The sequence below is a fragment of the Orcinus orca genome, chromosome 11 (genome assembly GCF_937001465.1).
Source record: "Orcinus orca chromosome 11, mOrcOrc1.1, whole genome shotgun sequence".
NCBI classification, from domain to species: domain Eukaryota; kingdom Metazoa; phylum Chordata; class Mammalia; order Artiodactyla; family Delphinidae; genus Orcinus; species Orcinus orca.
In genome coordinates, this window is record NC_064569.1 from 22,817,221 (window position 1) to 22,843,531 (window position 26,311).

General features: G+C 43.2%; 3 protein-coding genes across 4 annotated transcripts in view; 1 reads left to right on the forward strand and 2 right to left on the reverse strand.

Moving 5' to 3' along the window:
- Positions 1–7,140, reverse strand: MANSC4 (MANSC domain containing 4). 2 transcript variants are annotated; one of them, XM_033430190.2, is made up of 4 exons: positions 6,766–7,140; positions 4,691–4,750; positions 3,906–4,040; positions 1–1,483 (listed from the first exon to the last, which is right to left on the reverse strand). In XM_033430190.2, the coding sequence occupies exons 1-4, from the start codon at positions 6,992–6,994 to the stop codon at positions 810–812; spliced, it is 1,098 nt and encodes a 365-aa protein (XP_033286081.1). In that variant the 5' UTR covers positions 6,995–7,140; the 3' UTR covers positions 1–809. The 2 variants fall into 2 exon arrangements, with proteins under 2 accessions (XP_033286081.1, XP_004271001.1); XM_004270953.4 differs by lacking the exon at positions 4,691–4,750.
- Positions 7,130–12,888, reverse strand: LOC125960413 (collagen alpha-1(I) chain-like). The gene is made up of 3 exons (XM_049694231.1): positions 12,460–12,888; positions 8,600–8,654; positions 7,130–7,314 (listed from the first exon to the last, which is right to left on the reverse strand). The coding sequence occupies exons 1-3, from the start codon at positions 12,886–12,888 to the stop codon at positions 7,130–7,132; spliced, it is 669 nt and encodes a 222-aa protein (XP_049550188.1).
- Positions 12,887–26,311, forward strand: part of KLHL42 (kelch like family member 42) — a 21,274-nt gene continuing 7,849 nt past the window's right edge. Inside the window, exons 1-2 of the mRNA XM_004270892.4 lie at positions 12,887–13,758; positions 24,224–24,417. Of these exons, the coding sequence (XP_004270940.1) occupies positions 12,887–13,758; positions 24,224–24,417 (1,066 nt within the window). The remainder of the gene's footprint in view (positions 13,759–24,223; positions 24,418–26,311) is intronic.

Genomic DNA, 26,311 nt, shown 5'->3' on the forward strand with positions numbered 1-26,311 from the left:
TAAACTAAAAAACTCCCAAGATTTATTCAACAGAAGTCAACAGAAAACTCAAAGATCTTAGTGCCATAATTATTGAGAGGCATGTCAGTTTTTGAAAAAGAAGCTGATCGATTAAGATTGACAAAGATTAATCAATTGAACATAAAAAATTATATAAAAATCGGGAAACTTTTGCTCATGGGTTAGTAACTGTAATCGTTTATAGTGCTTTTCTGCTCAAGCCACTAAAAGATTTCATTAAAATATGTGACAATAATGTGACCTTGACAGGAACCAAATATGATGTTATGGTGTTTTCCTCCCTGTATCTTTTTTCCATACTCATTGAGAAAATGGAGGCTTGTAGTCCAACAGTGATTTTGAGCATGGACTTTTGAACCATGTTGCCTATTAAGTCAGGCTTTGCTACATACTAGCTGTGTGACTTTAGGCAAGATACTTAGCCTCTCTTTCCTCAGTTTCCTCATCTGTAAAATGTGATAAGAACAGTGTAATAGTTAACAGTAGTATACTTATCTCACAGAGTTCAAGGAATCAACAAGTTAATACATGTACAGCACTGAAAACTATCTCTTACATGGTGCTGAATAACTGCAGAGATTAGAATTTTCGAACTTCAGCAAAAGGTACACTATTCAAAAAATGGAAATAATCAAAAAGACAATTATGTTTATCAAACATTGGCATTCTTTAGAGATTGGTAAGAATGGGTATCTGTGCTTTTTGTTTTTTTTAACCAAACTGCCCTCGTCTTACAGAAAACTACAAATGATACTCTTAAAAGCTTACAATGCTCACATCTTTTACCATTAAGAGCGCTCCTTCAGAATGGTACATTTTTTAATTTGCTTGGATCCTGACTTTCTCTGTCCTAGTTTATACTGGCCCTGGTGCTTTCGACAGCATCCAGATGCCAGGATGACTACACAACAGCAGAGGAAGGTGACAGAGGTGCAGAGGACCACAGGAACCAACCACGTCTTGGAAGTCACAGGTGCCCCATCAGGTGTTGTGTCTTCATTCTCAGATGTACGGTTTCTGCTGTTGTACCCTTTGGTTTTGTTCAGTACTTGTTTGCTACTGTTGAGTTGGGATGGAAAAGGCACATGAGAAAGTTTTGTGTCTGTCGGCACAAAGAAAGGAGAAATAGTCTTGTTATCTGGATTGCTGATGAACTTGGTACTGGCTGACACCATATTTACGTTTGTGGTAATGGAGTCATTCAGAGAAATGAATCTTGCCCAAGAGTCTCTGGTTAATTCCTTGGAATACCTAGTATTATTTGTGGTTGCAAACAAATCTTGATATGTGGTTGAAGATGGAGCCTCTACTGATGGTAGCATTTGGTTTATCATGGTCGTTTGTTGTTTATCTAAATACATAGCTTTTAGAATCCTTAGTCTCTCCCGTATGTTAGATGAATAACGGGTGTTTAGATATGTGGGCAGTGATTGTTCAAAAACCAGCAAATCTGGATCTACACCTGAAATATAAATAAGGCATCATTTAAATTTTATTTTTAATTTAGAAGACAGGACCTTAAAGTACAGTTTGGAGAAGTCTTGGATTTTGCCACTATAAGTTATTGAACTAAGCTAATTTCAAGTTCCACCTAATTTCAAGTTTCAGCCTACTTCTGAAAGGCTTAGAAGCATACTAGCCATGTTTGAATTTTTCTTAACTTTCTAAGACATTTTCTGTTGCAAACGAACTTGGCTATATCACACGTGGAGAAAACTGCCAGGGCTTTTGCGCAACAATAGCAGTATTGGGCAAGAGCTGCAGAAACAGTAACCATTTGATATGTATGACAATTAAAGTCAAACAAAATGGGGCCTGAGAAGTGTAACTATTCAAAATTATTAGCAGAGCCCTAAATCTCATCCCTTCCCAGTGCCTGAGGGTCCAGTGCCTGAGGACCTTCAGGGTTCTCTCTCTTCTTGTAAAACTCCTGTCCCTCTGGCTTCAAAAACTCTCAACAGCTTTACAGTTGTCACACTGTTTCCCTTTCAGTCTCTCTTGAGCGTGCTCTCACTCTCAACACACCATCACCTACTCCCTTCCTTTCCTTTCTGACTTTGTTTTGTGCCTTCTGTCATTTTGTTTTCATCCTCACTATTCTGCCAATTCTGCTTCTGGGGTGATCAGTACTTTCCCTATTTCCTGATCACTGTATCTCATTGCTTTGGCTTCTCTCTTGTTCTTGATACTGATGGCCACCTCTCCTTGCATTCTTCTCCCGTGACTCCCTGGACCCCAAATTCCTTTGGCACTTTATCTCAGACTGCCTGCCTCTCGCTTTTCCCTTCCTTTGTGCTGGTTCTCTCCTTGGTCCTCACTGATTGTCCGATAATCTTTAGTCTTTAGTCCTTGGTTTTCTGCTGTATTTCTCGTCATCCCATACCAACCACCCTCCCACCCCCGGTCACCAAAAGATTATCCTCATCAACTGTCACCACTACATTGATGGCCCTGAAATCCACATCCCCAGTTTTTTCCTCTTTCTTGAGCTCTGATCTCAGTTCTCCTGTGCTCTACTGGAGGTTCCCACCTAAACATCTCACATCACCGCTGGCATTCTCAAAACCATCATCTGGTCTACCTCTTTGTCTTTTTCAGCAGCATCATCATTCTTCTGTCACCCATGCTGGACTCTGCACTGCAACGGGATTTTTGAATCCTCAGTTCTCTTCTTCTTTATCCAAAAAGCATCTAAGTGCTATCCAAGCCCTTCCCAATATGCTAGCAACCATCCCTCCTCTTCGCTGCAACTACAGTCACCTTGTCCAGATATAACATTACCCTGACTGCATTTTCTAATCTGCATCCTACACATAATTTTCCTGGGCTAAGATAACCAGACATCACTTTAATGATAGTGCTTTCTCATGAAATACCTTTGCTGGTCCCATATTTCTGACAAAGTCAAACCAAAACTCTCCTCTGTCCTTTTGTTACCTGGCCTACCCTATCCTGCCCATATTTCCATTGCAGCCCCAAATGTGCCCCTATTGGAGCCACACCAGTGTTTGTGCTTTCCTGGGGTGTGATACGGAGCTCCTTATCTTGCCTCTACCTGGCCTCTTCCATGAAGCCTCCTCTGAATAATTGAGCTTTCTTTAGTCTCCCCTTCTTGTGAGCCTTTGTACTTGGGGCAGTATCACACATTTTTGCATTTAATTGTACATCTTACACTAATTGTAAGACTTGTTGCATCAACTAGATTAGAAGGAGCTCGAGGGCAGAGATATGGCTGTAATCTCCTGCAGTGTGGAGCACAGCATGGAGCATTATGTGTTCAATAAGTACAGACTGATCAAAAAATTTACCTCCTTTGTATCGTGTTGGCAAAAATCTATTCTTTGATGTTTACTGATTTGTACCCTGAGATTATATACACGGGAAAGGACACTTAAATATGTATTTTTCTAAAGGAAAATGCAGTCGTTATCTTGGGACCAATGCTATGCTAATGTGTGGCTGTAAGTGCATTTCCCCATCCCTGACATCCATCTTTGTAGAATCCTTGTATACAGCATCAGCGAACCTCAAAACTGACATTTAGCATTTTCTTTATTTCCTAGTGGTATCCTTAACCACTACAGTAGAAATACCTATTTTGGTTCTTGCTGAAGGCTCTTGGAATAAATGAAATACAATGCTCTTGTTCAGTCACATATGATTTGTATCTGGGATGAACTCATCCTTGCTGAACATGCCAAATGAATGGGAATTTCCTTTTAGTTTTCTGCCCTGGAAGTCCCAAACTTTTCCAGACAGACTTCACTGGGAAATAATGATTTAGATTCATACATGGCTACTGCCCACCAATTTCTAGGTTTTATGCCTCTACTAAAATATCACTGACATTCTTCAAAATACATACAAAGGACATAAATCATTACCGTCTGTTATGTTGTATAAAATGGCGCTGGTTCCGGGCTCCAATATGCAGCTCTCCAGGGTTGGGCAGTGAATATGGAGGCAGTTGACATCGCCATGAATAGGGTCATGGAAGAAGACGGCCAAGTTACAGAAAACTGAAAAGGAAGCAGGCAAAGTACATCTGCAGATGGTCTTGATTTCTGCAGCTTGATGAGCTCTGAGTAGCTTACATTTCTTTCAAGAGCACTGGATTAACAGTACGTGGCAGGGCTATGTTCAGACATCTTACAGAACATTATGAACTATCGCAAATGCTTCTGTGAATATGGGAAAATGCCTCTTCAAAAAAATAGCTGCAAGAGGGAAGAGATATGGGAACATATGTATATGTATAACTGATTCACTTTGTTATAAAGCAGAAACTAACACACCATTGTAAAGCAATTATACTCTAGTAGAGATGTAAAAAAAAAAAAAAGAAAATAGCTACCAATATTCTCAGTAATCTTTCACACACCCCATGCTACACAGATTACCTGGAATCATTTCCCAGTCCCAGTATTTTATGTTCAGGAAAATCCAATTGGCTACAAAAACCTCTGGGGATTTATATAGATCAGATTTCTAGATGCAATACCCTCTCAGAATACTAAGGCACTGAAGTTCAACAGAGAAAGAAAGAGGGAAAAAAATAGACAAAGCCTGTAACAGAAGGGGGAGTGATAGGAAGGGCAAAAACAGTAATGACCCGTGTTGTTGGGAGAGGCCCAGGTGGCATAAAGGCAGCAGGCTGGGTGAACATTACCTCGACCCCGACTGCGGGTGTGTGCTAGCCCCATGCTGCAAAGCCACGTCCAGTGAAAAGCTGATCGGTGTCATTCAGAGAGGAAGGGAGTAGACAGACAAGGTGGTTAGCATTTGGGATTCTAGTGGGGAGGGGCTCCTCACTTGCTCTTGCCGGCTCCCCTTTTCTAAGTAGATTTGCTCCATAAAAGATACCGTGTTATTTCTGGAAGGTCAGATTTGTTGAATGCAAATCTTCAGTCTGTCCTCCTTTAAGTGCAGCACAGATTCTCCTCCTGCTGTAGTGTAGTAGGAACCATGTGATGGGAAATATTCATTGGCCCAAAGGTATCAGCTTCTTTAATAAAATGAGATTACGGAGGGAGAGTGTACGATTACCAGACCTCCGAGTGTGCCTACAGCTGCTGTGGAATTGCTGGCAGAACCTGCTCTGCTTCTGTGTAAGGTTAACTGCGGGGGTTACGTCTCCCCTATTACTTCTGGGACACCCCGTGTTTTCCAGAAGGAGACAGAATAGGACAAAAGTCAATTAATAATACATTGCTAATACATTATAGATTACAAATACATTCCCTGAGGACTGTGCTGTAAAGTTTAAGGAAAAGGAAGAAAGAATATTCAAATTTAGACATCTAAATTTCTGATAAAGTAGTGGATGCTGTAGGGAGCAATTTTTCAAGCTCTTTTACATTCTTCATGCATATTTCAGAGTCCCAGTTCTGAGTAGGTTAGCTATTGCAGGATTGTGCATTTTAAAGTTCTGGCTTCTAGGTAAAAACTGGGATGTGTGTTCATGCCTTTTCTTCTTCTGGAGAAAGAAAGCCACAACCTGGAAGCTACAGAGGCTCTAAAATCCTGGAATTCTACTGGATGCTTTTAGTATCCCCAAAAGTCCAGAGGCCACAGCTTCCCTGGTGTGGAGAGTCAGGTAAATTCATGCCACGGGAAAATGCTGAAAAGGTATCACCCCTCCCTCATCTCTTCTCAGTGAAGGCTTCTGGGGTTATAAGCATCTGAAAGCAGAATATCTAGATTTGCTACCTTTTCCAAAATTTCCCTTTTATAAATTAATTGCTCTCTTCTGTGCCTGATTAACTTTTGAGGGCTAAGCCTGTGACAACTTCTCACACTGTGGTCTCTTGACAGTCGGTTTAGACTCTCCAAGGAGCTCCAATTTGCATCCCAGAAATCTTACATGGATAATTGGATAGGAGGCATTGGCAATTAGAGTCAGTAAGAAATCACGGGAAGAAAATGTGGAACAACAAGAGAATTATTTTAAAGTGCTGTGTTGCTTTTGTTGTTTCTTTCCAAGTAGCTTTCAAATCTTGGAAAAATGAAAAATAAATGAAGTCTTTAATCAAATGTAACTTGAAATTCTGCAACAATGAAATGTTTTCCTAGTTATAGGCCTTGATTATATTATATGAATGATATTTAACCCTGAATCCAGATTTCAGACAAAAAAAAAAATTCTGTTAGGATATTTTGAAAACTAACTTTCTCTCTCTCTCATTCTCTCTCTCTCTCTCTCACACACTCTCTCTCTCTCTCCCTCCTTTCCTTTCCTTTCCTCTTTTTCTAGTTGACATATATTTCCCTATTTCTTTCAAAACATGAATCACAATCTAAATTCCTGTTCAATACATCCCCACACTTGGTCAACCCAAGCAAGCACATTTCAAAAGTGTGATACGACACCAATATCACCAAAAGAACCTTGAAAAGGAAATATTTTTGAAATCATATATGCTATATTCTGGGCTATAGAAATATTGTTAGCCAGCCCTCAAGGCAATATTTTCATTTAGCACTTTAGTGAAGAGAAGAGGTTCTCTGTTACCTGTAGGTTCATAGCCTCCCGGGTCATTACTAGATTTGTAAATGGAGCCTGCACTGGCCCCAGCTGCAAAATCAGTCTCAGTGTCTCTCCCTCTCTGCCCACTGCCTCATCCCAGGGCATCTTGTTTAGTCCCCATCAACTGTTCACTGCACCCTCTGCCTAAGGGTCCTTTCTTAGGTCCTCATTTTGCAAGTTTCCCCTGATTTTTGCTCAGGTCTATCATCGACACTTACCATCCTTCCTAAGACAGCAGCTCCGACTGCACTTCTGACCAGTGCTTTCGGAATAATACTTCAAGAACTGGGCCCCCAGCTTCTGAGACTCCTCCAGGTCAATTAGGAGACCTGGGAAGCGTCGGATCCAGCAGTCTCTGTAAAACACAGTGGGTGAGCAGAGAGAGTCTGAGGTCCACCCCATGCTTAAGAGCAAAATCACGTCTGCTGCCACGACCACCACATGCATTTCCCTGGGATGAAGACTCGGCAATAAGTCTGATGACCAGACAGACGCTGAAGCTGACCATCAGGGTTTAGAATGGTTTCTGGAACTTCAGGACTGTTGCTAAGGGAGAAGGCTCCCTTGGAACTCTGTGAAGGGTCACTTTCTAGAAAAATGAAGCGGCTCTTTGACTGCACGTCGATTTTTCTTTTGTTTCTTCCCAGTTGCACCCCAGGTGAACGTTTGACTTGCTGCTGTTAATGCTGAACACTTTCCAGGCCATTTCAATACTCTGTCCTTTAGCCTTTGGAAGACGTAGATTCTTTCCTCTGCTTTTATTCTTTCTGTGAAAGTGAAGTCACAGACACCTTTTACTAAGTAAATATAAAGGCAAGTTGAAAGCCAAGAGTGTTTCTGAGGAAAACAATAGTTTAGTCACTTGATGTCAGATAAAGGAAGGATCCATTTCACCAGGAACAAGACATCATTTTGTCAGGACACTTCTATAAAGTTTTTTAAGAAACTTGTGACTGCAGGGTTTTTTTTTTTCAATTATCTTATTTTCTTTGATTTGAAGTTCTAATTCAGGTTCACTAGAAAACTAGTTTGAGCATGGGTTTAAATTCTTTGTTTTCACCAAAAAAAAAAAAAAAAAAGAAAAGTAAATGAAAACTGAAAATGAAATAAAAAATTTAAATTTTGCAGTGATTTTGAAAACACTGAATATGAATCCTGGTCGCTTCTTAGTGCCAGGCATTTTTTTGCAAAGGCTAGCTGCAAGCTTTTTAAAAAGAAGATTAAAGATCCAGCCAAAAGAATATCCTTATAACATAGATGAAGCACAACACCCATTAAAGTGTATTTTGTTCAATCAAGACTAAAAAGCATAATTGAAAATTGTGATGAAGTTCAAACTGGGGGTTGCCTAATCTGTTTTCTGATATTTATGTTTTCAAGTTACAAAGAAGTCTTTGGGAAGCACACACATAAAGGCATCTCTGAGCAGATGTAGTTACAAGAAATGTGCATTAGGGAAATAGTTTTAAATTTCTACATATTAATAAAGTTACTTCCACTGCAATGCCAAAACATTTGAAAAAAATATTAAAAACAGTGAAAATGGCTTCCTTTGTGAAGACTGTGTGTTCCATATCCCATACATTCCAAGATGAAATTAGTTCAAAGCATGGAACTGTTGCTTTTTTGTATCCATTTTTATACAAAACATTAGTGGTAATTAGTTTGGGGCATAAAGTACCATACTGCTCTTTTAAAAAAAGAAAAAAAAAGAAACTTTTTCTCTCTTGTGATCTGTTTCTCTTATACTTTTTTGCACACTCACTTGACACAAAAATGTTAACATTCTTTGAACTTTCATCTCTTCACCTGTCTACTAATAAGTTTAATAATCATATCTTTTGATTTTTAGAAGCATAGTATTAACGATTGATAATAAAGAGGATGACAGTCAAAAGACAGAATAACTTTAAAAAAATTTCACTTTCTTCTGAGCAAAAATTATATCATGGACTAACACCTAACCTTCCATAAGCCACATAAAATGCACTAAAAATAAAAAATATTTTATTCTAATGAACTTCTCTTAGAAAGCAAGTTTCAGTTGCTTACCTGCAAGCAATCTGACTGTTTCATCTGTTCGGAGGAAAGAGGGAAGAGAGGTTTCCTAAAGGCAAAACAGGAGACAGATGAGGAACAAAAGAGTACTCCCTGTTTTACCATGAGGTTCCATAGCTATTTTGATTAGTTCATGCCCTGGGGACATAAACCGGAAAGTCAACTTTCTAACCTTCTAACCTCCACATCTTTCAGTCGCATTAAATGCGGTTTCTTTCCTGTGATATATAATTCCTTGAAGTTCTCATGTTCCCTGCAGGGATAGTGGAACAATCCACAGTTGTTTAATCCTTTTGCTGTCAGAGGATATTCAAGGGGAGACCAAAGTTGCATTTTAAAGAATCTACAAGTTCCAATGTAAAAGCAGGCTCTAAAATTTTTAAAATAAATTTTGGGGTGATTGATAAACATTGAGTCTGGAAACAGGTAACTTCTTGGAGCTGGGTATTTTGAAAAGGAGAGATTAAAAACTGAACAGCAGGGACAGAGGGAGGAAACTTCAACCAACTGAGATGTGGAGCAGAAACATCCCCGCATGAGCCTGATTCAGTAGCTCTGGTGTGGGAACCAGAATTCTTATTTTTATAAAAAGTGTCTCAGGTGATTTCCTAAGATGTTTGGAAAACACTGAAATAGGTGACTGAAATAAGTGAAAGTTTTGCCTACATGAAATGCTCAGCCTGAATTAAATAGAATCATTTTAAGAACTGTGCTACTTTAAACTCATTTAAATTGCCCCCTATGCTTTAATGAAAGCAAGATATTTCAGTTTTGCTTATTAAAAAAACAAAGAAAGTTGATTTAGAAGTATTGGAGGTACTAAAAAATAGAGATAAACAATTTTTAAGTGGTAGTGAAGTAATAGCATAAGTTTCCTAACAAAAGATTAAAAAAAGTCAATATGTCATCCTTGTTTTAAAGATGCTAATTGTAGTATTTACTTAAATTTTCATTTCATCGGTTCATAAAATTGGTGTAAATCATTTTGTAAAATGGGGCCTGAGAAATTGGAATATATCATTAATTATTAAATTGACATGCATTCACTTAAAAAACCCAAACCATACCGAACAGTACAATAAGAAATAATAACCATCCAAGATCTTACAATGTTAACATTTTGGTAAACATCCTTCCAGACATCTCCATTCAAAAAATAGATACTTATATACAATTTTACAAAAATGGATTCACAGTTTCAGAAACTGTTTTTTAAAAATCCAGTGTAAAATTACATGTTCAGTGTCTCTCAAGAAAGCTCTACATCTAAAATTGTAATAGCTCTATGGTATTTCATTCTACCCATGTACCAAAATTTACTCTGAGCCATAGTTGTAAAAGAGTATTAAAACATTATAATCTACGGAGAGCATTTACAACATGTAATAAACTTTCAATAAATGTTAGCTACTCCTAACATTATACATTGTTTTTCAATTTTTTTATTATTCAAAGCAACACTGTGACAAACATCTTGTACTTTGATTTTTTTCCATTCTAGGTCAAAAGGTATATATACCTTCCATAAAAATTCTTGAAGAAATAGCCTAACTCTGTGTTTGACCATTACTTTAGGCTTTTGTAAAACAGATCATCATGTGTTTGAAGTGAATCATGGTGCCACAAAGGCCACTCTTTATTATTCATTAATCAGTGGATAACTATAAAAGTATACCTCCAACTATAGACAAGCAACATTTTCATGAAGCTTAAAAATAATTTTTTATTTAAAATAAAGTTTATCTTGCTTTGACTTTGCATTTCTAGTTTAACAGAAAACTTACTTTGTGAGTTATTAAAATGACTTGCTCTTTAAGAGGCTTTCAATTCTAAATGAACTTATGTCAGGGGCCAAAAAGCTTACAGGATCAGTGCCCAGTACTGTCAAGCTGACACCCCAGATTACCTGCCCAAGATCTGCTCCGATAATATTACTGTCCGTGAATTGCCTTTCTAATGCACATGGTTTTTTTTTTTGGGGGTCTGTTTTTAAAAAGCAAGAAAATACCAGTCTGAGGCATATCTATGATGGCTGGGAAACAAAAGCATCCACTGGTGAAAGATTCTAAAGGGACCAAGGAGAGACTAAGAGCCTGTTCTTTGCTGCCCCACTGAATCTGGCACTGTCGCTGATGGAGGGACAAATAAATCCCAGGTCCAAGACTTTGACACAGGGGGCAACTTCCAGCAAAATTTCCCCAGCTAAATGCCTAATGCTGGACGTGGAACATTAGAGGATGCTAAATTCATGACCACCTACCCCCAAAGAACCTTAGATGTCTCCACTACATGCTCATTGAGAAAAGAAGTGTGAAAGGGCCAGGTGAGAACTGAATTGTATCAGTAAGGATTTAAAGGCCAGGTGAAACAAGGTGAAAGCTAGACGTTTTTCCCAGGATCCAAGAAAATATCTTGAAAGAGGCAAGTCATAGGTCCATCTTTGTTTCCTTCACTTTTCCCAGGGAGGCCAGAATCTACTAGAATTTTTTTCTATGTCTTCAAAATTTTAGTTTCTTGTTCATGGTGTACTATAAAGAAAATAAGGGATGACAACACCTCACTGTGAAGCTGTTAGTTACACAGAAAGAAGTGCAAATGTAACCGAACAATGTGTTGAAAGAATTTCATGTTTTACGACGTGACTTTCTGCTCTGTTTTTTAACCCTTCCCCTTCCTAACATAAAATGTTAATTAGCTTTGTAGGAGGTATCTTTTGTTTGAAATACTGGGCAATGTACTTACGAAGAAGTTACTATTTAACAACTTGTCATTCATGAAGAAAGCTAAAACTTGTTAAAAAAAAAAAAAAAGTCCAAATACATATTCTTTCCCCAAGAAGAGGACTACTATTTGGTTCTCAGTCTCTGGTCTGAGAAAGTTTCCAAGCGGTTTTTGGTTAAGATAAGGGTGAACACACACACACACACACACACACACATTGCTCCCTCCCAATACTATCCCTTCTTCTACTCAAAGGTAACCTAACAATTACCGCCTACTCCCCCTTTTGAGGATTAATTCATAGCTCATGAGCAGCACAAGATCCTTATTATTTGGGGTGAGGTTTCTATTTGCAATGTTCGGTGTAAGAAGATGGGGAAGAAGTATCCTTCCTTATGAAGTCCTCAGACTGCAGGGGCAGGGGTAAGGGAGGGGTAAGAGGGTGGCGAGAAGAGCCACCTCTGAAGGCAAATATGCGTAAAAGCGGCCAGACCTTTTGCTCAGAGGTAACATTCCGTGATGGCTAGTCCAACCAAACTGAAATTGGGAATGCAATGGCTGTTAGAAAATATTTAAAAGGCACGTGATCTAACTTTATTTAGTTGAGTTGTACTTCTTTCTTTTAATAGCATAAAGAGAACAGGCCCCAGCAGCAAATACAAGCTCCTCTGCTTCCCAGCCCTTTCTATCGGGCGCACCCCGTGCGCCGAGACCTGCAGAACCTGCTACCATCTGGCTGGCCCTTCTTCCTGCAAGATGGCTCCTACGCGATGACCATTCCGAAGAATCAGCTCGAGGTGCCACCTACACGCTCAGAGACGGCCCGTGTGCCTCGGCCCCCCCGGGACACGATGCCGGACTCGACAGGACTGGCGATCCCCGATGTGATGTCTTTTTGACTCCCGGACCCCGACTTATTTCATCCCTTTCCTCCCACGCCCGTTTCTTTTCCTTATCCCTTCCCGCTGGTAAGGCGCCTTGGAAGAAAAGGCAACCGGCTTCATCCCGCCTCCCGCGCGCCCGGAGCATAGCCACAGATCCGGCGGGCGGCAGGGTCTCGGCGCCCGGCGCGCGGGGGCGGCCGCGGGGACGCGCCTTCTCGAGGCCCGCCGCCGAGGCCTGCCACCTCCTACCCTCCGCGAAAGCCGGAGCCGGGCGGCGGGGGTCCTGCGGGCGGAAGTGAGAAGCCAGGCGTGGGAGGAGGCTGCCTGCTGGGGGGCTGGGATCCCCTCCCGGCCGACGGCCCGGGACGACCCGAGCGGGGAGCTATCGCCGCCCGGGCCTTTTTTGGCGCGGACGGAGGCCGGAGGGGCTGAGCCGCCGGTCCCGGGGGGCGAGGCCGAGCCACCGCCCCCGGGACCGGGAGGAGGGGCCGCCTTGGTCCGGAGAGGCTGGGCGGGCGCGGGCGGGCGGGGGCGGCCCTGCGCCGCCGCCGCCGCCTCCGCCGCCTCCTCCCGGCGCCCGCGCTCGGCGACCGCCCCGGAACCCGGCGAGCGAGCGGGGGCGGGAGGCGGGCGCTCAGAGCTGGCTGGAGCCCCGGCCGCCCCCGGGCCCCCGGCCATGTCGGCGGAGGAGATGGTGCAGATCCTCCTGGAGGACCGCTGCTACCCGGTGAGCAAGAGGAAGCTCATCGAGCAGAGCGACTACTTCCGCGCCCTCTACCGCTCCGGCATGCGCGAGGCCCGGAGGCCGGAGGCCGGCGGCCCCGAGGTGCAGCAGCTGCGCGGCCTCAGCGCCCCAGGCCTGCGCCTGGTGCTGGACTTTATCAACGCCGGCGGCGCCCGCGAAGGCTGGCTCCTGGGCCGGCGCGGGGAGCCGGGCGGTGTCGGGGAGGAGGAGGAGGACATGGACGAGGTGAGCCTCCTGTCCGAGCTGGTGGAGGCCGCCTCGTTCCTGCAGGTCACGTCCCTGCTGCAGCTGCTGCTGTCACAGGTGCGGCTCACCAACTGCCTGGAGCTGTACCGCCTGGCGCAGGTGTACGGGCTGCCCGACCTGCAGGAGGCCTGCCTGCGCTTCATGGCCGTCCACTTTCACGAAGTGCTGTGCAAGCCCCAGTTCCACCTCCTGGGCTCTTCTTCTCAAGCCCCCGGGGATGTCAGCCTGAAGCAGAGGCTGAGAGAGGCCCGGATGACAGGGACTCCTGTCCTCGTGGCGTTGGGGGATTTCCTGGGGGGACCCCTGGCCCCTCACCCCTACCAAGGGGAGCCCCCGTCCATGCTCAGGTACGAGGAGATGACTGAGCGCTGGTTCCCGCTGGCCAACAACCCTCCTCCTGACCTGGTGAATGTCAGGGGCTACGGGTCCGCCATCCTGGACAACTACCTCTTCATCGTGGGCGGCTACAGGATCACCAGCCAGGAGATCTCCGCGGCGCATTCCTATAACCCCAGCACCAACGAGTGGCTCCAGGTGGCCTCCATGAACCAGAAGAGGTAAGCACCCAGCCGCGCTGCTGCTTTCCCATGCATCCACCTGTTCGGGACTCCGTTCCCGCGTGTTTACTGGGCAGTCACAGGAGGTTGTGCTGAGGTGGGAATGACATCCTCGGGAGTGTTGCTGGCCTTGACTCTGGCAAAGTTCCCGATGGACTAAGAACTTGCTAGGAAGCAGAGGCCCTCGTGAGGTCAACTAGCTGAGTAGTTTCCTTGCAGGTATTGCGCCGTTAGACAAATTGCCTCTTTTTGGCATCTCAGTGGAAAAAAAAGATGTCTGTGGTTTCCTAGAAGGATACTTTCAAAGAAAGCTTTCTTTAATTTTGCTTGTATTTTTACCTTTTTTTTGTTTTTTAGGAACTAATCGTGATTATAATGACACACGGGCAGTAACCTGTAACACTGACTTTGGAGGATCTTGTTGTTAATGACTTTGAAGCTTTCCGCACTGAGGCACCAGGCTATGATCGGAAAATAATCATTGGACTTGTGTTAATATTAGCTATACAGGATTACCTTTCTTACTTTTTGTCCTCTCTTTTGCATATCACTTTTCTTCCCAGACAGTCTTCATTATGGACCCAAGACTTGAACCTGGCATTGGTCACCTGCAGAATTAGAACATTACCATCCACGCCAGCCTTCTCCCTTCCCATTCTGCAAATCCCTCCCAACATGCACTTGGGTGACTTGAAGAAAGGCAGAGAAAAGGAGGAGATTGCGGGGAGGAGGAGGGAACAGAGCCAGGAAAAGTATTGGAAAATAAGAGCATTATAGGAAGAAGTGGTAGGGGAAAAAAAGATGGTAGGGCCCAAGATGGCCCAGAGCCATTCAGAAGTGGGAAGAAGAATCAGTGTAACCCAAGAAAGGACAGGAATACCTTTTCTTCTTGTCCACCTGTACCCATCTCAAGCCCCGCCATGGCTCCTCCTCTGAAGTGTGGAACGAGGAGTTGGGGGACTCACAGCCAGGCAAAAAAAAAACAAACCCAAAAAACTCTTAACAGGAATGGGAAGGTCATTACACATATTTACTTGACTCAAGGTTCCCCCCCACCAGCCTAAGGGGGGGAGGGGTCCACTGGTGTTATTTCTACTATAATATAAAATTCAATTTGGAAAGTTTTTTTCTGATGATAAAAAATACATAGTTATGCTAGAAAACTGGGAAAATGTCAAAGAATGAAGAAGCAAAAAGACTATCACTCCCACTCCCTCTGATAACCATCTACAGGTTGGCTTATTTTCTTCCAGCCCTTCTTTTTTTTTTTTTTTTTTTTGCGGTACGCGGGCCTGTCACTGTTGTGGCCTCTCCCGTTGCGGAGCACAGGCTCCAGACGCTCAGGCTCAGCGGCCATGGCTCACGGGTCCAACCGCTCTGCGGCATGTGGGATCTTCCCGGACCGGGGCACGAACCCGCGTTCCCTGCATCGGCAGGCGGACTCTCAACCACTGCGCCACCAGGGAAGCCCCTTCCAGCCCTTCTTTAGTGCATTATTTACACCATTGGGATGATGTATTCAAAATTTGATATCAGAGTGTTATTTTTAAACAGATTCTAAGAGCTTTAGTTGAAGCAACAAAGGAACATGCAGTGGTGATGGGCGGTGCTCAGATGAGGGGTACAAGGCCCAGCAGGTTGTCACCTCTACACATGTGTCTCCTGCTGTACATTTGGTGCTCAACACACCACCCCTAGCTCCAGAACTCTAACACGGCACCTCATGGGATTCTCTTTTCTCCACAAATCCTTGGTAGTCCTTTGCCCCCGCCCCCAGGAATGCCCTTACTGTCCTCTTTAGGGGGAAAAAAAAAGTATTTGAGTAATGCATGAATACATGCTTAGAAAAATTGTAAATGACAAAAAACACGGAGTAAAAAAATATGTGTATCTGTAGACATGTTATAGTTATGTAAGTCTATAAACATTTATATTTATACATTATAAAGGTATATTTATAAATATGGTGACAGTGGTTAACGGAAAAATGTCTGCATCTTATACATATTTTTACTCTAAAATTGATTAGCTTATGCTGATTATTCTGGCCCTTGATATTTCCACTCTGAGAGTCTTGTCTATATCAGCACATGTAGATGCACCTCACTCTTGTTAATGGCTGTTCAGTGTTCCAGCCTATGGATGCACAGGACTGTAATTAGTTCTTCCCTTATTCATGAGCATTTAGGTCGTTTCCATTGGCCATTAATAAACAGTGCCATGTTGAACATCTTGGTATACGTGTGCCTAGCTTCGTAGGCATATGTGAGTTAGTTCTATATGGCAAATGCCTAGAATCCCTGGATAGGTGGGGCAGAGCGTACATGCATTTAAAATTTTGGTAGCTCCTGCCAAATCGTCCATCAAAGGATTGTTCTAGTTTCCTCTCCTGTCAACAGTGTTTGGGCTTGCCAGTTCCCTAGACTCTTGCCAAGATAAGACATTATCATCATTTTTAAATTTTTACCAATCTAGTAGGCAAAAACACTGGTGTGAATGTCTGCTTGGAAGAGAGATTGTTTCATATGTTTATTGGCCATTTGTATATCTTTTATAAATGGCCTTTGCCGGTTTTTAAAACATTGGCTTATCTTTTTCGTATTCATTTTAGAAGTTCTCTTCACGTATATAGATATTAGTCTCTCGTCTCTTAGGTAATGTTGCACATGTTTTTCCCCTGCTGTTACTTTATCAGAAGGCTCAAAAGTGAAATGCCTTAAGTGACCAGGCAGGTAAAGTCAGTGAGTAGAGGGATGGGTGACAGTTATGATGAACCAGAGAGCTACTGACCCACCGCAAGAGGGCTCCACCTCTTGGCCACAGCTGGTTACTGCCGCAAAGGCGTGAGGAATGGTGTTGCCAGACATCCAGATATCCTGATTTTTTTTTTTTTTAGATGTTGGGGGTAGGAGTTTATTAATTAATTTATTTAATTTTGCTGTGTTGCGTCTTCGTTTCTGTGCGAGGGCTTTCTCTAGTTGTGGCAAGCGGGGGCCACTCTTCATCGCGGTGCGCGGGCCTCTCACTATTGCGGCCTCTCTTATTGCGGAGCACAGGCTCCAGACGCGCAGGCACAGTAGTTGTGGCTCACGGGCCTAGTTGCTCCGCAGCATGTGGGATCCTCCCAGACCAGGGCTCGAACCCGTGTCCCCTGCATTAGCAGGCAGATTCTCAATCACTGCGCCACCAGGGAAGCCCCTGGATATCCTGATTTTTAAATGTTGGCAACTTACTTCATTTAAAAAGCAAACAAGTCAACAACAACACAAACCTTGTAGACAAAACAAAGTGTAGGCCACAGCTGGCCTTGTGAGCGTCCAGTTTTGGACTTCAGGTTTATAGGGTATTCTAATAGGAAGAGATGTTAGATATTTTGTAGTCAGATTGGTCACGTGGGTCCTGTGAGCTTTTTATCTTGCATACGAAAGGCTTCTACAAGCCAAGACTAAATAATCATCTGTCTCGTGCTCTATTACTTTTATAGTTTTGCCACTTTACCTTGACATCTGAATCTGCTTGGGATTTATTTCCATATGAGGCATACTATAAGGTTATAACATGTTCTCTGAATGTCCCAATAGCCTTAATTCTTCACTGTGATTTGCCAAATCAATTATCCTATGCTAATTTTCCTGTTTTCAAACTGGTAGATTGGCCATTCCTCTACCTATGACACATTTTTAAATTTTTATGGCTTGGGAATCTTGTCTGGTAGAACAGACACCCATTTGTTCTGTTTTGTTTTATCTTAATTGTCTTGGTTATTCTTCATACATTTTCTCCTTCAGATATACTTTAGAATCGCCTTGTCAAGTCCTGGTGGAATTTTGACTGGAATTACATTGTATCATAGGTTAATCTGGAGGAGGATTCACAGATTTCTGACACTTTGTAGCTGGAAAAATGGCTTGTTTTTCCATGTATTTATTTGGGTCTTTTGGTCCTTCAGAAAAGGTTTCTTTTATTACCTTTGCATGGTCTGTGTACTTTTTGTTAGAATTATTCTTAGGTATTTTCTAGTTATTATTGTTCTTTTTTTATCCTTCCACTTTTTTTCATTATATTTTTTAAAATTGGGTTCCATATCGGAATTTGTACCCTTCTTTATCTCCTTCATACTTTGACTCAGATCTGACATAGTCTCAACCAGGAGTCCCTTCCTGAACCCTCAGTTGGGCTAAATGATCAAACTTCATGCTTTTCTAGCACACTCCTCACCTTGAATTGAAATCTTCTGTTTATGTTTGTTTCTCTCCCTTCCAGTTGGGGCCTATTGCTTATTCAGTGCTTATGTATATTCATACTGCTAACATGGTGTCCAATAAATAATGGATGCTTAAAAATACTTGGCTTTTTTGAATCGTGGAATATATTTTACATTATTGTAATAAAAGTGAACACGTATGTGTGTATATATATATATATATATACACGTTTTGTTCTTTTAAAATGTAACATTACAGTGAATATTTTTATCTTGTAACAGTCATTATAGTTATTTAGAATAGCTGAAAAATAATAGTAACATTTAATTAAGCATTTACTCTGTACTAGGTACTGTTCCTACTGCTTTGCATGTATCCTCTCACTTATTCTTCACAAGGATTATATTAGGTAGGTTCCCATTTTACAGAGGCAGAGACTGAGGCACAGAAAGTAAATTGCTCAAGGTGTGTAAAAAGTAGAGTGACCGAAATGTAAATATCCGTTGACTAGATATAATGGTTTAGAGAGTTTATAAGTTTTGGCTTAATGACCGACAGTGACCATCTTCATGCAGACCTTTAACTTTTCCTTTTAAAAGTGATTTTCTTCCAAGGAGTGGAGCACAGATATTTCATGCTACTTGCATTGCTTTTCAGAATTTCATTGTGTGTGCCTCAGCCTCACCTCAGCCTCTGTGCCAGCATTATTCTAGTCACTATTGAATAAAGAACAAAGATGATATGGCTCCCGCCCAGAAGGAGTTTATAGTTGAGTTTGGATGATGAGACAAATAAAAATGAAACCTAGAGTGGGATTATCCCTGGATAATGCGTTCAACACAGGTTCCGAAAACACTGGAGGAAACTTAGAACCTTGAGTACAAAGGGCACCTTTAGGCCTCTGGTTACACAGCATTTCACATCTACCTCGATTCACTGCCTTTGCGATGTATTCGGATGGTTGACAAAGGGGTCAAAGGCAGAGCAGCCCGCTTTCCCCAGGGACTGAACAGTGCAGTGATCCCAGAATCTTAAATAACAAGAGATAGGCGGGAACTCTGGGACTGGGAGATTTTATAAAGCCCTTTGCACCCTGGAGAAAATGGTGCAAAAACAAAAACAAACAAAAAACACAAAGAGACGTTTAGTGCTGTGCTCACTACTTGAAAACAGCAGTGTGAGTACACAGCACTGTTGGAGAGGCTGCTTTGAAGTCCAAGTACACAACACTGCCAGGTGGTCTGAACGTGAATTTGATCTCAGGCGTTGTCAGGACATAACTTTTTACGTGTAAAGGCTTGTGTGCCCACGGAGTTGCTTGCTTCCCTTCCTCACTTTAATTAGCAATAACTTGCAGGAACTGGCACTGTTGCAGCCATCAGTTCATTATTTTCTGTATTTCTAGAGTTATCTCTAGTATCTTCTGTTGCCTTGCACCCTTGCTCTGAAATCGGAGTCGTGTTGTGCCATCCTGTTGTGTGTGTGAACACAGCAACGTTGGGAGAGAAACCTAACAAACGAGTCTCCCGGCAGAGAAGGAATTACAGTTGTCAGCTTTGACTGTCCCCTTTCCTCTGAGCCAAAGTTTAGTATTTTAGAGCACTTCTAGAGGCATGAAACCTTCGAGAGATTTTGTCCTCTGTGGTTAATTGCAGTGGAGCACAAGGATAGTATGAAGTAAACTATATGTCCGTTCACCTCCCCCCAGTATAATTTTGGCCAGCAGTTTAAACTGGTTTGTGCATTAGGTTTGCTCAGAGGTGGTAGGTAGTAGGGAGCAACCATGACTTTTTTTGTTGCGGTTCGCGGGCCTCTCACTGTCGCGGCCTCTCCCGTTGCGGAGCACGGGCTCCGGACGCGCAGGCTCAGCGGCCATGGCTCACCGGCCCAGCCACTCCGCGGCATGTGGGATCTTCCCGGACCGGGGCACGAACCCGCGTCCCCTGCATCGGCAGGCAGACTCTCAACCACTGCGCCACCAGGGAAGCCCCACCATGACTTTTTCTGTCTCCTAACCTTCCCTTCTCCCCTCCCTGGTCCCTAGGGGAGGGTAATGCTTGGGGGAAGTGGCAGAGGGGAAAGAGGAGACAAAAGGCCCTGATGGTCCACAGGCTGCACAGTCCTCCCCGGAGAGCTGGAGAAAGGGCTAGGGAAAGGGGCTTGCCTTTGATTCTAAGTTTTACCCTAATGGTAACAACTTTTCTAAGCAACAAATCCTAACAGCGGTTTACATGTCTTGAGCCGTCACTCAGGGCTGCATGTCGTGGTCACTACTTTAGATGTCCTCCCTATGTCCTGCTCTCTGAGACGGGCATTATTATTGGCCCCATTTTCCCAAAGGGGAAGCTGAGGCTCAATGAGTTTCATTAACTTGCACATATCACAGGGCCCGCACTCTAAGCCACTCAGACCCCGAATCATCCTGCCCTTCCGATGGTTACAGTAGCTCTTGTTAGTCTGTGATACCTGTGTGCTGGTGGTTGGCTGGGTTCGTGTTACTCAGCTTTTAAGGATTTCAAAAGCTTTTTATTCCTTCTAAGTGAAGTAGAAATTAGATCGTCATCTCAGTTTTGTCACTTTCATTTCTATTTACTGTAAGTCAAGTATGTAGCTACAACAAATCGTTATTTGATTTAAAATTCTTTTTGCCTCCTGAATGGAGTATGTCAGGGATCAATATTAAGAAAACACTGTAGGGAGTTCCCTGGTGGTGCAGTGGTTAGGAATCCGCCTGCCAATGCAGGGGACATGGGTTCGAGCCCTGGTCCGGGAAGATCCCACATGCCGTGGAGCAACTAAGCCTGTGCGCCACAACTGCTGAGGCTGCGCTCTAGAGCTCATGAGCCACAACTACTGAGCCTGTGTGCCACAACTACTGAAGCCCACGCGCCTAGAGCCTGGGCTCCACAGCAAGAGAAGCCACTGCAATGAGAAGAGTAGCCCCCGCTCACCGCAACTAGAGAAAGCCCACGTGTAGTAACGAAGACCCAACACAGCCAAAAATAAATAAATAAATTTATTAAAAAAAAAACACTGTAGAGGTGATACTTTTTAAAAATCAGTGATAGCTTGGATTCACACCTTTACCCTTCAGAATGTGGAGAGTAGAAAAGTTATTTTCAGAAAATGGGAAAAGGCAAGAATTTATGGAAGTGAAAGCACTTTGTCCAGAAGTCCAGCACTTTGTCCATTACAGCCAGTGACTATTGCAGTTGACAAATGAGAAACCCATCCTCCTGAGGTTAAGAAACGTAGGCAGTGACATGCAGGCAAGCATTCCCTCTAGTGACCCCTTTCTGCAAGTTACCCTTTTCAACTCTCACAACGTGCTTTTCTTTTCCCTACTGAGACTCAGATCAGCTGAGATTTAATGACTTGTTCAAGCTCACAGAGCTGTTGAGTAGGGGAGCTGAGACTTCCCTGTACAAGCCTGGGTTCATAATCCTTGGCAGTCTGCCTCTTCATCAAGTGGCCTGTTTTTGGGAGGCAATTGCATCATAAAACAAATTCAATATTGGAAAAGTGTTTCTCTTTTCAAGTGAATTTGAGCATGTTGGGGTCTGGAGAGACAGAGTTGTTTACTTTTAACTGCCTATTCGTTCAGCCTCAGAAAGAAGCCCCTTACGTATTGCTTAGGACAAATGATTATGCTGGAGGAATATCAAAAACTGTTCTGACCTTACAGAATTTACTATCTGTGTACCTTTGGGAAGCAAACACAGATTGTGGGCTGGTAAAATTTGAAGCTTTCTTTCCTTCGGATCCCCAAATTTGCACACACAGGGAGGGCATCATGGTCAGATTTTAAGGACCATTGGCAGCAGGAAAGGTAAGCAAAAGGAACCAAGGACCCCCCAGTAACTGCCACCCCGGTGAAGTCTATTGGCGTGAAAAACTGAGTGGCTGGCTGAGGTTAGTGGACAATAGGAGGTTCTTGATGAAGAGTACCCTGTTTACTCTCTGATTTGAAAAACAAAACTAAGCTAAAACTCATTTTTAATGTAACGTAAACATTACAGGGACCTTTGAAAAAAATCTTAATTTTTTAGTAGGTGACTATTACCAACATATGTTCTAGATCATAATGCACCATTGTTTATTAAACATCTGTCAGGAGATCAGGCATGGCTACTTGTTCCCTGCTGCTTTTTAATCTACCCTCTGACATGCTTTTTCCATTTGGAGCCTCTACCCCCCATTCTTTCTTAGGATGTTGTTACTTTTGAAGAGCTCATTGTGTTGGCATTAGACGAGGCCTCTGAATTCACCGGGTCTAGCTTCTTTATTTCAAACACTAGAAAACTGAGAAATTTTAGTGATGGTATCTTTTCTCTGTGTAGTACTTGCTGATAAGCTGTGTGGTGTAATTGTCTCGACCACCCTGTGATGGGTATGGTCCCCACGCTAGAGACAAAGGTCAGATAGCTGGTTATCAGCAGAGCGGGTCTAGAAGCAGGTCTCCTGCTCCTACAGTAATACGAAGCTGCTCGTATTACTGTAAACTTGAGATGGTTGCACGTATCACAGTCGGCTGACCCAGCACTTGCAAATGCTTATATCCTTCCTGGCCTTCAAAGAGTCCATTAATCTTTATGTACTACACTGAAAGAAATTAATTTTTTTCTTTTTGATTCGAAAGTCATGAGGCTTTTATTTAGTATCTGAAGCCGATAAGCAGAGTTTAGTTGTATTACTGAATATGGGCCTTAAAACCAATGCATTTCTCTTCTAAAAATTATTTACTCTTGTTATAGGTGATCATTTGTTGATAGAGGTATTTGTTAACATGTGTGAATACCCTAAGAATGCCAGATCAAAATAGTTTTTTTTTTTTTTTTTGCTGTACGCGGGCCTCTCACTGTTGTGGCCTCTCCTGTTGCGGAGCACAGGCTCTGGACGCACAGGCTCAGCGGCCATGGCCCACGGGCCCAGCCACTCCGCGGCATGTGGGATCCTCCCGGACCGGGGCACGAACCCATGTCCCCTGCATCGGCAGGCGGACTCTCAACCACTGCGCCACCAGGGAAGCCCCAAAATAGTTTTAATTAGTTCACTGCTTACCTCCCCCTACCTTATATGTTGTGAAGCAACATAGAAGACGCCCTCATATCGAGGAGGATGGGCGAGTGATCTGCATAGGTGAACTCATGGTAAAGGGGTGTCTGGACCACCCTGTAGCAAACAACCTTTGCATGTGCTTGTCTGTGTAGGCAAGCCCTGGTGTGTACCTAGGATGGAGCCTACCCACTGGGAATAGAGAGAGGCAAGGGAATGGGGTGGGTACTTGCTCCCACTCTTGGAAGAGGTATTGAGTTTATTTTATTTATTTATTTTTGAAGTATAGTTGATTTACAATGTGGGTTTTTTCTATTTTTTATTGAAGTGTATTTTTACATTTATGTTTCTTGAAGTATAGAGGTATTGAGTTTAGCACATACACAGTGGTTCTTGGTTTAAGCAAAGCAAGATTAGTCCTTGTTATATTGAAAATTGCTTATCTTCAATAGCTAAAGTTTGGAGAATGCACCAAACTTGTGGATTCTTGGGGACAAGAGTGAAATTTGAGATGCCGTCCAGTCATTCCTTTGTCCCCAGGCACCCAAATTGGAGAGCTCATTTCCTTCAAATATCCAGCAGATTCCTCACGCTGCTTTAGCAGATCATGCCGTTGTCTTACTTCTTTTTTCTTGTTTATACTGGCCTAATGTTTCGCTTTCAAAAGCTGTACATTTTATTTTTGGCTGCGCCGTGCAGCTCGCGGGATCTTAGTTCCCCAATCAGGGATCAAACCCGTGCCCACTCCATTGGAAGTGCGGAGTCTTAACCACTGGACCGGGAAAGTCCGTTTTGTCTTACTTCTTCTTTTTTTAAATTATCCTTTATTTATTTATTTAATTTACGTTTTTGGCTGCGTCGGGTCTTAGTTGCGGCACGCGGACTCTTCGTTGTGGTGCGTGGGCTTCTCTCTAGTCGTGGTGCGTGGGTTTTCTCTCTCTAGTTGTGGCGCGCGGGTTCCAGGGCGCATGGGCTCTGTAGTTCGCGGCATGTGGGCTCTCTCGTTGAGGCGTGTGAACTCAGTAGTTGTGGCGTATGGGCTTAGTTGCCCCGAGGCATGTGGGATCTTAGTTCCCTGACCAGGGATCGAACCTGCGTCCCCCGCATTGTAAAGTGGATTCTTTACCACTGGACCACCAGGGAAGTCCCTGTCTTCTGAATGATCAAAAGAACTGACTTTGTGGGCCTTTGTGTCTCTCTTTCAGGTCTAACTTCAAACTCGTGGCTGTTAATTCAAAACTCTATGCCATTGGTGGGCAGGCCGTTTCTAACGTTGAATGTTACAGCCCCGAGCAGGATGCCTGGAATTTCGTGGCACCCTTACCAAACCCTCTGGCTGAGTTTTCTGCGTGTGAGTGTAAGGGGAACATTTATGTCATTGGAGGATATACTACGAGAGGTAAGTAAAGGGGCCTAGTAAGTGGTCCTCCTACACGTGAGCTTTGGCAGCCTGGGAAAGGACAGCAGGGGCTGGAGGAAACCCTCTAGTGTGATTTTATGTATTACATAGTATATATTTACATATCTGGAAAAAAGAGCATCCTGTATGACAGGGACAGTTTGGAGAGGAGGGGCCTTTGATGCCTTTGTGTGAGCATGAAAATTGAAAGGGGGAGGGGGAGCTGTGAGCAAAATGGATTTTCTTCCTGCTTTGGAAACCCCACCTTGTGGTCAGCCATCCTGTGACTTGGCTGGGTAACTCCCATCCTTCTCCCAAACGCACACTGAATCCGCCCCGTCCAACACTATGGAATTTAGTGCCACAGCATTCTTGCAGATCTTTGTTTTCACTTTCTCCCTTGTGTTTGGGCACAAGCATATCAGATACAGATTCCAGAAGTTCAGCTCCAGGCGGTTGTTCCCATATCATAGAAGGAGCCAGTACATGAAGAGGATTCTTTCCTGACCAGTGATGGGAAGGGGTTGTGCTGTTTGTTAAACCGTGCATGTGTGTTTTTCACTTTTGTGGGTCGGCATTTTATAGTTAATGATATGGAAATAAAAAGTTTCTCCAGAGGTTTTATACCGCTGGTCTTGGTAGGAAGCATCTCACAGCTTGGTTTTCTGTTACTTGGTTTTCTATTATTAACAGTAAGAAAGGCAATGGTGGGCCACCAGGAAGAGGTGTGTCTTTCCTGTTATCTCTTTCCTTCCCATAAAGCAGTTGTTTCCAAGTTATCTCATGGCCAAGGCAGTTTATTTCTTCTTTTGATCTGTCTGACTGTGTAATGCCCAGAACTTTTAGAAAAGGCATAACTGGACTCTTAGCCACATTGAAGTAGTAGAGTTACCATTATATTTGACGTAGTGAAATAACCTATCACCCCTGTATGGTGTGATATGGGCAGGACAGAGCTCTCCAGCCCTGGCTGATAACAGGCGTGTGCTGATGGCCCCAGGAAGCTGCATGTGACCATTTATAACTTTGCAAAGAACAGAAATCCACATAATAATAATATGAAGTAGGTGGCAAAAATTCTTTCAGCATAACCAGATGTGTCTTGTTTTGGGGATATATGTTTGAGGAAGAAGTTAAATGTAAGGTATTTTATGAGCATCTGATTTACTTTTTTTTTTTTTTTTTTGGTGACAGCGAAAGATTTTGATGAACACTTCTTAGAGTACCTCTGAACAGTTGATTGGTGGGGAGGGTGGTAGGCGGTGTTTTAGTTTCCTGTGGCTGACTTAACAAATGACCACAAACTTGGTGGCCTAAAGCAACAGAAATGTATTCTCTCACAGTTCTGGAGGCCAGGAGTCTGAAGACAAGGTGTCAGGAGGATCACGCTCCCCCGAAGGCTCTAGGGCAGAAACCTTCCTTGCCTCTTCCCTGCTCTGGTGGCGCCAGGTGTTCCTTGGCTAGAGGCTGCATGATTCCAATCCCTGCCTCTGTCTCCTCTGTGTGTATCCGTGTCTTCCTCTTCTGTCTCTTATAAAGACACGCATCTCATTGGATTTAGAGCCCAGCTGGGTAATCCAGGATGACCTCGTCTTGAGATTCTTAACTAAATTACATCCAATAAAAAGTCACATTCAAAAGTTCTGGGGGTTAGAAGACGAACATATGTTTCAAGGGGTCACCATTCAGCTTTCTGCAGGTGGTTATGTTTATTTATGCGTTTAAGAAGATGCAGTGGTGACATGGGAAGAGGAGAACAGTGAGGCTTCTTCTTTTTCACTCCAAGTTTTCATTACTTGTCCCTAGTGACTCTCCACTGATGATAAGATAATTGCCAGCTTTTCCTTTACGGATACTTGAAAGAAAATGAGACCTAGCAGTCATTTCTTTCACC

Excerpts from the sequence above, each read along its gene's own strand:
- LOC125960413 (XM_049694231.1), bottom strand. The coding sequence starts at position 12,888 with ATGGCCGGGGGCCCGGGGGCGGCCGGGGCTCCAGCCAGCTCTGAGCGC. Across the intron at positions 8,655-12,459 it reads GGCTCCGGCTTTCGCGGAGG|GAAACCTCTCTTCCCTCTTT; the intron begins GTAGGAGGTGGC and ends TTTTGCCTTTAG. Across the intron at positions 7,315-8,599 it reads AACAGTCAGATTGCTTGCAG|AAAGAATAAAAGCAGAGGAA; the intron begins GTAAGCAACTGA and ends TCACTTTCACAG.
- MANSC4 (XM_033430190.2), bottom strand. The coding sequence starts at position 6,994 with ATGCATGTGGTGGTCGTGGCAGCAGACGTGATTTTGCTCTTAAGCATG. Across the intron at positions 4,751-6,765 it reads CTGCTGTCTTAGGAAGGATG|CTTTTCACTGGACGTGGCTT; the intron begins GTAAGTGTCGAT and ends GACACCGATCAG. Across the intron at positions 4,041-4,690 it reads CACCCGCAGTCGGGGTCGAG|TTTTCTGTAACTTGGCCGTC; the intron begins GTAATGTTCACC and ends CTTCCTTTTCAG.